Source organism: Prionailurus viverrinus, chromosome A2 (genome assembly GCF_022837055.1).
Source record: "Prionailurus viverrinus isolate Anna chromosome A2, UM_Priviv_1.0, whole genome shotgun sequence".
In the NCBI taxonomy this organism is placed as follows: Eukaryota; Metazoa; Chordata; class Mammalia; order Carnivora; family Felidae; genus Prionailurus; species Prionailurus viverrinus.
Window position 1 is genome coordinate 64,458,115 of NC_062562.1, and position 13,119 is coordinate 64,471,233.

Sequence of the window (13,119 nt, forward strand, 5' to 3'; positions counted from 1 at the left end):
AACACGGTACAACAGACGGGGTGGCTCAGACAGTTGAGCCTCCGACCCTTGATTTCTGCTCAGTTCATGATCTCACCGTCACCGGATGGAGCCCCGAGTCGGGCTCCATGCTGAGCACAGAGCCTGCTTTAGATTCTCTCTCTCCCCTTCTCTGTCTGTCTGCCCCCCTCCCACTCGTGCTGTCTCTCTCAAAAATAAAAAATAAAAAAACCAGAATGAACTAAATACAGCCGCATGCAGCAGCCTGGGTGAATCACGTGAGCGTTGCATTGGGGACAGCATGCTCTGGACGGGTGTGCACGCAATGATTCTGAGCCTACCATGTGCAGACACGGACACCCTTACAACTTCTGCTGAGCCTCGAGGCCCCGGGCACCAGGGGCTTCTCAGGTCCCAGCAGTGTCCTGTCCTGATCCTTGGTTGGCGTGGCAGGTTCAGGGGTGTGTTGACTTGTGTTCGCTACAACTAAGTGTTTGTGCATTTTTCTGGACAATGAAAAATATGTAAAAAGGTCAACAAGACAGTACCTTCCGGAGCTTACCAGCTGAGGGTCCAGCAAGCTTCTCACACAACAGTGGGTCTGTATCGATGTTCAACAAGTAATGGTTACCTGCTGTCGTCTGTGTGTGTGTTGGGGACACGTTTTTCTTCACAGGCACGTAGAGTGTTCTTTTCACTGCAATCGGCGTTTTACTAGGGGCACCTGGGTGGCTCAGTCGGTAAAGCGTCAGACTTCAGCTCAGGTCATGATTTCACAGTTTACGGGTTCGAGCCCCGTGTTGGGCTCTGTGCTGACAGCTCAGAGCCTGGAGCCTGCTTTGGAGCCTGGAACCTGCTTTGGGTTCTGTGACTCCCTCTCTCGCTGCCCCTTCCCTGCTCACATTCTGTTTCTCAAAAATGGATAATAAAACATTAAAAAAAATTAATCAGCGTTTTACTGCTTGCTGGATTGCTGGTGCACGGGCTCTGTCCCTCCCTCTCCTGCTTGTGCACCCGCCGTGTATGATTTCACTGAGGCCTTTCCTCTGCCGGTCCTCCTCCAGCATGCATCGTAGACTGTCCCCCTCACACACTCACCGGCGACAGGACATTCCCAATCTCTTGCTTTATTTTTTAAATATTTTTTTAATGTTTATTTATTTTTGACAGAGAGAGAGAGGTAGAACATGAGTGGGGGGAGGGGCAGAGAGAGAGGGAGTCACAGAATCTGAAGCAGGGTCCAGGCTCTGAGCTGTCAGCACAGAGCCCGATGTGGGGCTCAAACCCACAAACTGTGAGATCATGACCTGAACCGAAGTGGGACGCTCAACCGACTGAGCCACCCAGGCGCCCCCCAATCTCTTGCTTTTAACACAGCCTTAAACACACGTCCAGTTCTGAGGTCAACCATTTTCTTCTCCTGGTTTTAATGGATTCTTACCAGTTGCTAACGCGATTTATAATTCTGTAACTAAGTTCAGTAAAAATGTGTTAGAGACATTTGGAGCCGTGTGGGCTGGGAGATGGGCCTGCGGGGGGCATCCTTACCGGTGCATTGTCCTGTGCTGCCCCCCAGTGTCCACCTGGGGGCTCTGCATGCACCACGCGAAGGGGTCAGCCATCCTTTCCACATGTATTTTATTGCCTCCTGTTCCAGACACTGATCTGCAGAATAGAAATGGCCATCATGGTATTAATAACTGTGCATAAAGGCCTTCATGGTCAAATGAGTTTAGAACAGGCACACGCGAGCCCTTCCTCTGAGCTTATCAGCACCTACTGACAGAGTGAAGCCTCCAGAAAGATCTTCAGGAGAGGAACCCCATCTGAGTTGTTTAATGAAACCTGACCCCAATTTATTCAACAGTGGGGACTTTTTTTAAACAGCAAACCTTTCGCCATTTCTCAGAACTTTGGAAGATACTTCTCTCGTTCCTTTGAGCCTGCCGTATTATTTCCCCCAAAGCGTTTTCTGAGAACTTTTGCTTCACTTAAAAATGAAGGAATGGGGCACCTGGGTGGCTCAGTTGGTTGAGTGTCTGTCTGACTCACGATTTCAGCTCAGGTCATGATCCCGGGGTCATGGGATCGAGCCTCACGTCCAGGTCTGTGCTGAATGTGGAGCCTGCTTGGGATTCTCTCTCTCCCTCTGCCGCTCCCCTGAAGTCCCCTCCCCCGATTGTGTGCTCGCTCGCTCTCTCTCTCAAAAAAAAAAAAAAATGAAGAACTGTTTTGTTTCTTGAATTCCAATGCAGACTGGGTGGTATGTGATAAATTGGATCTACTTGGAAGAACGGGAGAAAGATGATCCAGCAGTTATCCCCTAAGGTCCGGGGATCAGAATAAGGGCGGGTTCCCAGGAAGCCGAAAGGAATCATAAACTGTGTGGAACATTGTGTGTCCTCACAGCATGCGCCCGGAGCCACCCCGAGGGCAGGATATTAATTTTCCAGAACTGTTTCTTTTGAAGAAGAAGGTTTTCTACAGAGACCAAGTCTGTTTAGTTTTCATGCATAATTTAGTGCCATTTAAGATTTTTCCTTGATTTAATTGCTCTTTTTTTCCCCACTTTCTGGTTAAAAAATGATTTTGTACTAGACCCTTCCCAGAAGAGCATGCATGTGCCCATGATCGTGTATGCACACACAAACACGTGAACATATACTTGGTTATTTCATTTGACTTGGCGGGGAGATGAAAATGCATGTTAGGAAAACGGTATTTCCTGGCTTTTTGAGACCAACGCCCTACGAATCTAACATACACAAGGTATATGAGAGGGAAATTGAAATGCGTTAGATGTTGCTTCCTCTGTGCAAATAACAGCGGGAGATTTCATCTTCAGAAGTCAGATTTGTGGGGTAGGGAACACGATTTACAACAGGGTAGGGAAGACGTAGCTGTTTCAAGATGGGAAACTGATGTGGAGTTCGGTATACTTGGGAATTAATCTTATTTTAATGCATGGCTCCAAAGGAAAGAATGCCAATAGTCTAGTGCCTGAAATAAAATGAGCTGCCTTGAGCCAGTGCTGGCCCCGCTGGGCTCCTACAGCGCATGGATTTCTGCTCCGTTGCCCTGTCATTCTCGTGTGCTGGGCTGTTCCTCAATGTTTGGTCTTTGATGGAAGAGAAGGAGATATGCCTCCAGGCACCTGTGGAGACCTTTCTTCATTAATTCCATGTCTAATTGCTGCTTTCCATTGCTTGCTGTCAAAATCTGAAGCATATTGGCAACTTACCCATCAGCAGGGCTGTATTAGTTTTATTTTAGTCATGTCTGTTCATTATTTAATTCTAAAACTGTAACCTGATTGTGTATTTCCTGAGCTCCAGCCCTGTGCTGCCTGCAGACCTTGACCCTGGGATGAAATGGCAGCGTAGTTGTGGCTCCTGTCCCCAGGGGCTCCCAGCCCTTCGCTGGGCACTGAGGCTGTCACTGGGGAAGGCAGTTCTGTGGGAGACCCAGGAGCAGCCAGGAGGGATCCTTCATATGACAAATGTCCCAGCAGGTTCAAGCTTGATTTAGAATTTGTGAGCTTCAGCCTAAAGTATCGTGAGTTCGGTACACCCTAAATGAACACCCGTCATGGGCTAATTGTGCTGGTAACCAGGGTAAAACGGGGAACTCAACACAGACTGCACTTGAAGAGATGGAGTGTAGAGGCCCTGAAGGGAATGAGATGCTCCTTCCCATGGACGGCCCTCCATGAGCAGGCACCATGCCCGTTGGCTCTGAGCTATTCTGATTCTGTGCATCAGCCACAGAGAAGGGGGTGCACCTGTTCATGGGGTCCAGATGGTATAAACAACAGCTTTCACAATTGCAAATCCTTTGCCCTGACATCAAATTAACACAGAGAGGTTGAGTTTATCAATGTCTATCAGCTGTTAACTTAAATGGCTGTCCCAGAGGTAAGAAAAGCATTATGTACTGTGTTCATTATGAAATCAGCCATCTTTAGCCAGCGGCCTCTAATAACAACCAGGCCAGGTGAACATAATGTAATGTATCAGTAATTAACATGAGCCATGTAACTTGACTCATACTTGGTCTAAATCTTGTTTTCCATGTTTGTGAAATTTTTCAGTGTGCTTCATGTTTCTGTTAAAGTAGCATATAAATATGAAAGTTAAATTTATAATTAGATTAATTGATAAAGATTAAAAACTGTTTCTCTCTATTCCCCTAGTTACTAAGGAGGTAAACTATATGGAGGTTTATTTGCCCGTGAATGATGATAGTGGCCAGAATCTATTTTTAGTCATCAGGATTCTCTGCAGTAATTTGTATTTTAGTGTACCAACTTATCATGAGCATTTTTCCCCCTCAAGATCCTTAATAGTTCTTGAGTTACAAGTCTGTAAAATTAAATGTCTCATGAAAATAAAAATACAACCCATCCACACCTGCGAGACACCAGCTGAAGCAGTTCTGGAAGGAAAACTTATCAAACTAAATGCTGACTTTAAAAAAGAGGAAAATTGTCAAGTCAATTAAGTCACTTCAAGAAGCTAGAAAAAGAAAGGCAAAATAAACCGAAAGTAGTAGAAAGAAAAAATAATGAAGATGAGAACAAAAATCAATAAAATTGAAAACAGAAAATCACTAGAGAAAAATCAATGAAACAAAAACTGATTCCTTGAAAAGATTCACAAAATTGATAAACGCCTCCAGCAAAACAAAAGATTTTAGGGGCGGAGAAGAGACAAATTACTAATAAAAGAAAGAAAACAAGAGATTCCACTCTACACCCAACAGACATTAAAAGGAATACTGTCAGTAGCTGTACGTACATGAATTTCACAAATTAAAAGCCATGAACCAATTCCTTGAAAAATAAAAACTACCCCAAATCATCTGAATATGAAATCGATAACTTATATGAAAACTATTCAGGAAATTGAATTCATCATTTTTAAAACTCCCCTCAAAACCACTTATGTGGTTTCATTGGAGAATAATACCAAATATTTTAAAAATTAATACCACCTCAACACAATGTCTTCCAACAATAGAGGACGGAACACTTTCGAACCCATTCAATGAAGTCCGTGTTATATCCTGCATAAATATAAACAAAATTTCTTACTACAATATTAACAAACAAAATAATATATATGTAAAGAATTTTACACTGTGACCAGGTGAGATTTATTCCAGGTATGTAAAACTGGTTCAGTCTTCAAAAATCAATCATTGCTGTTTCCAGGTGCCTTTCTATCCTAAAAACGTAAAAAGTTCAACAAACTGAAAAGTCAGTAACTCTTCTTAGACCCACCAGAGATCTGAGGTCACAGCCTGTAACTGACAAATTGCTGGAGGTTCAGTGTGGATGAGTCTGACAGTCAAAAATGCCAGCAGGACCCGGTCCTGGGAGAGGGTTCCCATAATTTTATGCGCTCTGATGTCTTATGGAAGGTAGAGGGACCAAGTATCCATTTTGAAATCTTTCAGGTCATTCTATTCTTTTTAACAAGGTCTGCCGTCCAGGGAAAATATTTGACCAGAGCCAGCCTAACCCTCTGGAGTTTTATCAGGACATAACTGACCAGAGTAGGGGAAATACCCAACTCCTCACTTCACCCTTCCACATGGGAGAAGGGAAGCACCCAAGTGCAGCCCGCTCTAGCCATCCTGGACAACCAAAGTGGGGGTGGGGACTAAGAAGCACTTGTAAAGTTCACAGTCCAGAGGCAAAGGCTCATGGAAAGACCGAGACCTGGTCATAGGATACAGAATGCTTCCCCTCCCTCCACCCCTTACCTTACCATCATCTTACTGAAGTTCTATTTACAGCACTTCCTTTTACCCAATATACTGTGTATTTAACTGTCAAAAAAAAAAATTACAAGGCATACTCAAAGGTCAAAAACACAGAGATGAGCAACCCTCAGAATCCAAGTCAGGCATGGCATGTTAGAATTATCAAACCAGGATTTTAAAATAACTGTGATTAATATGCTAAGGGTTCTAATGGAAATAGCAGACAATGCACAAGAATGGATGGGTAATGTAAGTTGAGTGATGGAAGCTCTAAAAATCAAAAAGAAATGCCAGGATGCTAGAAGAATGCTAGAGATCAAAAACAGTAACATAAATGAAGAATTCCTTTGATGGGATAATAAGCAGAATATCCAAGATCCATAGACCATCTACATGCATGACAGGGACATCAGAAGGGGAAGATACCTAAAAAAAAACAGAAGCAAAATTTGAGACAATGACTAAGAATTTCCCCCAAATTAATGTTACACACCAAGCACAGATCCAGGAAGCCTAGAGAATACCATGCAGAATAAATACCAGAAAACCACTTACACCTAGGCACACCATATTCAAACTTCAGAATATCAAAGATAAGCAAAGAATCTTGAAAGAATTCAGAGGTAAAAGCACCTTTCCTACAGAGGAGCAAATACAGGGACTGCATTCGACTTCTCCTAGGAAACCATCCAAGCAGAGAAAAATAGTTGGTGTTGAGAGAATTCTGCGCCCTGCAAAATTATCCTTGACAAGTGAAAGAGAAATAAAGACTTTCTCTGGCAAACAAAAATTAAGGGGCCTTTCTGCCAAGAGACCTCCCTGGCAAGAAATGTTAAAAGAAGCTCTTTAGAGAGAAGGGAAATGCAGAAACTTGGATCTACATAAAGGAAGAGCACCAGAGAATGAATAAGTAAAGGCAAAACAAAAACTTCTATTTTTCATATTCTTAAATGATCTACCAGATAATAGTCCATTCCAAATGATTCAGGAGGCAATGTGTTCGGTTATGTATGCTGATGTATGTAGTTGGATAGCTATCTTTATTTATGTTTATGGAGAAGTGAAATGAATAATAGTGATGCAGTGGCTGGGAGGGAGGAATTAGGATTATTTGTTATTGTCATTATTCACACCACTCCGGAGACACAATAGCATTATTTAAAAGCAGACTTGGATCATTTGTAAATGTATAGTGCAAACTCTAGGATTAACAGTTTAAAAAAAAGTTTAAAAAAATACAAAAGAAGTATAAAATGTGTTTAAAAAAGGGAGAAAATGTAATCATAATAAATGCTCAGTTAAATCCAGAAAAGGCAAGAAGAGAAGGAAACAAAAGAACAAAGAATAAGGGGAACAGAAAACAACAAATCTGGTAGATAGAAATCTAATTATATCAATAAACACTTTAATTTTATTTTTCAGTGAGAGAGAGAGCATGCACAAGCAGAAGAGAGGAACAGAGAGAGAGAGAGAGAGAGAGAGAGAGAGAGAGAGAGAATCTCAAGCAGGCTGCACACACAGTACAGAGCCAGATGCAGGGCTCAATCCCATGACTGTGAGATTATGATCTGAACCAAAATCAAGAATAAGATGCTCAACCAACTGAGCCACCCAGGCACCCCCTCAGTAACCACTTTAAATATTAATGGCCTAAAAGATAGAAGTAGAGTGAGCCAGAACTTTAAGACCCAGCTATCTATTGTTCATGAGAAACCCAATTTAAATATAAAACACATATATATTAAAAGGAAGTGGATGGAGAAAAATATATTATTTTAACACTAATTAAAAGAAAGCAGGAGTAGCTATATTAATTTCAAAGTAGACTTCAGAGCAAAGAAAGATATCACAGATAAAGAAGGTCTGGGGTGCCTGGGCGGCTCAGTCGGTTGGTTGTCCAACTTCGGCTCAAGTCATGATCTTGCAGTTCATGGGTTCGAGCCCTGCATCAGGCTCTATGCTGACATCTCAGAACCTGGAGCCTGCTTCGGATTCTGTGTCTCCCTCTCTCTCTGCCCCTCCCCCGTTCATGCTCTGTCTCTGTCTCTCTCTCAAAAATAAATAACCATGAATTTTTTTCTTAAAAAAAAGAAGGTAATTAACATAAAGATAAACAGGTCAGTTCTCCAAGAAGACATAATAATCCTCCATGTGATACTCACCAGCAACAGAGTGTCAGAATACATGAGGGAAAATAACCAATAGAAATGCAAGAAGAAACACATGAATTCACTATTACGTTGGAGACTTCAACATCTGCTATCGGAAGTGGACAGATCCAGCAGACAGAAAATCAGTAAGGACATAGTTGAACTCAGTACCTTCAATCAACTGGTTACAATTGACATCTATTGAGTATTTTATTCAACAGTGGCACAATACACATTCTTCTCAAGTTCACATGGATTATTTGCCAAGATAAACCACAGTCTAGTCCACAAAACACACTGTGATACATTTAAAAGAATAGAAATCCTATGGTGTCTGCCCTCAGACCACAGTGGAATTAAACCAGGAATCAGCAACAGAAAGATGCCTGGAAAATCCAGATACTTGGCAATGGACAACAGACTTCTAAATAACACCTGGATCAAAAAAGAAGTCCCAAGAGAAATTTGAAAACTGAATTTTGAACTTCACTAAAATGAAAACACAACTTAATCAGAATTTGTGGGGTGCAGCAAAAGCAGTGCTTAGAGGAGTACTTATGGCATTGAATGCATATATTAGAAAATAAGAAAGTACTAAAATCAGTCTAAACTTCATCTAAGGAAACTAGAAAGAGACGAGCTAATTAAATCCAAATAAGCAGAAGGAAAAAAATTAATAAAAATTTGAGGAGAAATCAATTAAATTGAAAATGGGAAATTAATAGAGAAAGTCAAAGAAACCAGGATTTGGTTCTTTGAAAAAAGTCAATACAGTTGAGAAGCCTCTAGCCAGGCTAACTAAAGAGAAAAGAGAGAGGACACAAATTAGTAATATTGTGAAATAGGAGACATCACTCCAGACCCCACAGATATTAAAAAGATAATAAAGGGATACAATGAACAATTCTGTGCCTACAAATTAGACAATCTACATGAACTGACAGTGTGGTATGATGACTAGATCAATAAACAGAATTGGGAACCCAGAAATAAACCTGCACACATATAGTGACCCGATCTTTGACAAAGGAGTCAACACAGGACAATGAAGATTATCTTTTTAATAAATGGTGGTAGAACTATTAGGCATCCGCATGCAAAAATATATAACCATACAGTATTTGTCTTTCTCTGAATGACTTATTTCACTTAGAATTAATACTTTTTAGGTCCATCCAGGTGGCTGCGAATAGCAAGATCTCATTCTTTTTGATGGCTGAGTAGTATTCCATTGTGTATATATTCCACATCATTTTTTATCTATTCACCTATCAATGGACTTTCAGGGGCGCCTGGGTGGCGCAGTCGGTTAAGCGTCCGACTTCAGCCAGGTCACGATCTCGCGGTCCGTGAGTTCGAGCCCCGCGTTAGGCTCTGGGCTGATGGCTCGGAGCCTGGAGCCTGTTTCCGATTCTGTGTCTCCCTCTCTCTCTGCCCCTCCCCCGTTCATGCTCTGTCTCTCTCTGTCCCAAAAATAAATAAAAACGTTGAAAAAATTTAACTCTCAATGGACTTTCAGAGAGCTTCCATATCTTGGTGATTATAAATAATGGTGCAACAACATAGGGGTTCACATATCTTTTTTTTAAATGTTCATTTAGTTTTTGAGAGAGACAGAGACAGAGACAGAGCGTGAGTTGGGGAGGGAAAGAGAGAGAGGCAGACACAGAATCTGAACTGGGCTCCAGGCTCTGAGCTGTCAGCACAGAGCCCGATGTGGGGCTCAAAGTCATGGACCACAAGATCATGACCTGAGCCAAAGTTGGATGCTTAACCAACTGAGCCACCCAGGTGCCCCTGCACATATCTTTTCAAATTAGTGTTTTTGTTTTTTTGGGTGAATACCCAGTAGCAGAATACCCAGTACAGTAGTTCTATTTTTAATTTTCTGAGGAATCTCTATACTGTTTTCCACAGTGGTTGCACCAATTTGCATTCCCACCAATAGTGCACAAGGGTTCCCATTTCTCTACATCTTTGCCAACATTTGTTATTTCTTGTCTTTTTGATTTTGGCCATTCTGAGAGGTGTGAGGTGATATCTCATTGTGGTTTTGATATGCACTGATGATGGTTGATGTTGAGGATCTTTGTATGTGTCTGTTGTCTTCATTAGAAGTGTCTATTCAGGTCTTCTGCCCATCTGTAATTCAGGCTATTAAAGCTCAAAACAACTATATTGCTTATTCCAAGATCACATAACTATCAAGCAGTGGTATCAGACTTTGAATCCAGATTTTTCTGGAGTAGAAACCTATAAATACCTATACCTATGAGTATGGGTTTTCTGGGCAATTATGGTGTGTCTTCTATGTGCAAAGCACACTGACAGAGTTTAGGGCAAATTAGGAGATGGTGTTCTTAAATTAAACTCTGCAAAGGAGACAAATGGAAAGAAAGCATGCCAAAGAGAGTGAGAATATAAGATTCATGGGTGTTTCACTTGCCGAGTAGGGCAGGTATTGACAAAGTGAGTCCTTCCCGGAGCATGGCCATGGCACTGGCTGGCTCTGACCTCACAGAGCTGAGGAAGCCATCCCTTCCTGAGGAGCTTGGAAGGCAGCCCTGAGTGGGTTTAGTGGGAATGTGCAGAGACAAAGGACCTCATGTTGGCCTACTGGGTGGGCAAGGGTATGTATGTGTTTAAAATATTGCAGTTTGGGGCACCTGGGTGGCTCAGTTGGTTAAGCGTCCAACTCTTGATCTCAGCTCGGGTCACGAGCTCACAGTTTGTGAGATCATCAGGTTCTGCGCTGACAGTGCAGAGCCTGCTTGGGATTCTCTCTCTCCCCCTCTCTCTGCCCTTCCCCTGTTCATCCTCTCTCTCTCTCAAAAATAAATAAACACTGAAAAATTTTTAAAAAATAAAAATAAAGTAAAATACGGCAGTTCACCACAGCTGACAGAGGGGAGGGACTTGACCACCCCTGGCAAGACTGAAGCACCAGCAGGCTGGAGAAACAGGACTAGCGCTCAGCAGAGAGGGGGTTGGAACTGCAACACGGCTTCCTCCCCAGATGGATGATTGCTAACATTTCAAGGTCTCCAAGGAAGAAAAAATGAAGTCAAGAGATGAATCCTAGGGCTGGGTGGGGAGGCTGAGGGCAAGAAGAGAGCAGAGTCCATGGAGGGAGAAGGGGTTGTGTGCACTGGGACACGGGTTCCAGTGTGTGACAGTTAGGAGCTAGTACAGTTTGCAGGTTGGCTAATGTGAAAAACAGTAGCCATAAAAACATGAGTTTTTCTGCCTAGAATTATTCTGTTGTGTTTTTTTTTTACAACTTTCTTTTTCTTTTTTTTTAAGTTTATTTATTTTAAGAGAGAGAGAAGGGAGAGAGTCCCAAGCAGGCTCTACACCATCAACAGGGAGCCTGACGTGGGGCTTAAACTCACGAACCGTGAGGTCATGACCTGAGCTGAAATCAACAGCCACTTAACTGACTGAGCCACCCAGGAACCCCTAGAATTATTCTGTTTTCATCGTGGAGCTTGTTTGGATTAGTTTATTTTTACAAATGGTGTCGGTGAATGAATGTCTTTCGTCTCTTTTATGACTTCACACATCACAGTTCAGCCTACTTTGGTAGCGGGCATATTATCAAAGACGGTGGAAGCAAAGGAAGGGAGAATGAGAATGTGACTCGCTGCTGAAGTTCAGTGCTGGGAGCCCTTGTGGAGGCCATGGTTAACTCCTGACATTTCCACTCTGGAGGGAGGTTTGGAGGCAGCTGTTCAGATCCAGATCAGCTGCGTGAAGCGTAACATAAAAACGGTTCGTGTCAACTCACGTTGGCAACCATTCCTTCATATCCCTGACCTTCTATAGAGCATGATGCAGGTGGCAGAGAAGCTTACGGCTGACGCTGACTGAGATTTGTAGGGATCTTTGGCCCACGTGGAAGCCTGGGGAAGACGCACAGGCTGGTAAACGCTAAGACGGTGCTTTTCAAAAGCGTGGGCCCCAGACCACCATTCGTGGCAGCAGCACCTGAGAACTTGTCATCAAAGCAGATCCTCTGGCCCCATCCCACACTTCGTGAGTCAGACGCTCTGGGGGTGGGACCAGCAGCCAGTGTTTCAGGAGCCCCTCAGGTCATTGGTTCGTATGGTGACATCTAGAAACCTGCCGCTTGCTTATTTAAGCTCTCTCTTGTAAAGGTGCCTTGGAGAATCAGACTCAGCCTGGCTCTTTGAAAGTTACATTTCACTAACTTTTTCCTGTGATTACTTAGAATTAAATCAAATGGTGTGATTACATATAATACATATATTACAAAATATTACAAAAATTACATACATTACAAAATATATGTAAGCCGGTGTGACTTACGTATAAGGCCCCAAAACGGAACCGTTCGTGAAAATCACAGTATTGCCACTCGTAAAAACATGTAAATAATGCCAGTTTCATTTCACACACAAAAAAGGTGGGGGTACTTCGTATTATTTAAAGCATAGCTTTCCCACTGTCATCCGTGGGACAGTGAACACAACATATCCTGTGAAGCTGACTGCCTAATTAAATACATTATAGATTAACGCTTGCTGCGAGTATAACACGTTTTTCTGCGTTCCAGGTCCAAACTGCTTTGCAGAAACTGCTGTCATCCCAGCTGGAAGAGAAGTGAAGACGGACGAGTGTACCATATGTCACTGTACTTACGAGGAAGGGACGTGGAGAATTGAAAGACAGGCCATGTGCACGAGGCACGAATGCCGGCAGGTGTAGACACGGGGCAGTACAAAACAGACGTTTTTCTAGAATATTTTACAGACGTGAACACTCTAGATGACTCTGGGGAATGTCATCCAAAAGGAGAAGACTTTTGATGAGGAGTGTGCAAAGTTGTGCGTACCTTTTGCGCTTCTCGGTAACCGTTTCCTTCAGAAGAAGGAAATGGGTCTATTTCAAAACGTCCACAAGAACTTTGGGCACAAAACCCCCTCTCTAAATAAATGTGCTATTTTCACAGTAAGTACACCGAAGTACACTATTATATATTAAATGTATTTCTATAATCCCTCTATTAGAGAGCTTATATAAATGTTTTCTATAGATACAGATTAAAAATGCTGTGTTGTCAACCGCCTTCACTGCGTACCTGCATATCTGCTTCCTTTCTGATTCCATCACACGAGGTTGTTTGTGGTGGCTGATTCTGCCTCACCTCTCGGAACACTGCACCCGTCGATGGCCCATACGATGATGAAATCCGGAAATCCCG

General features: G+C 42.6%; 1 protein-coding gene across 1 annotated transcript in view; it reads left to right on the forward strand.

The window, feature by feature from the left end:
- VWC2 (von Willebrand factor C domain containing 2) overlaps positions 1 to 12,826 on the forward strand; it is a 123,893-nt gene extending 111,067 nt beyond the window's left edge. Inside the window, exon 3 of the mRNA XM_047850150.1 lies at positions 12,472 to 12,826. Within this exon, the coding sequence (XP_047706106.1) occupies positions 12,472 to 12,623 (152 nt within the window). The 3' untranslated portion in view covers positions 12,624 to 12,826. The remainder of the gene's footprint in view (positions 1 to 12,471) is intronic.
- The last annotated feature ends 293 nt before the right edge of the window (positions 12,827 to 13,119 follow it).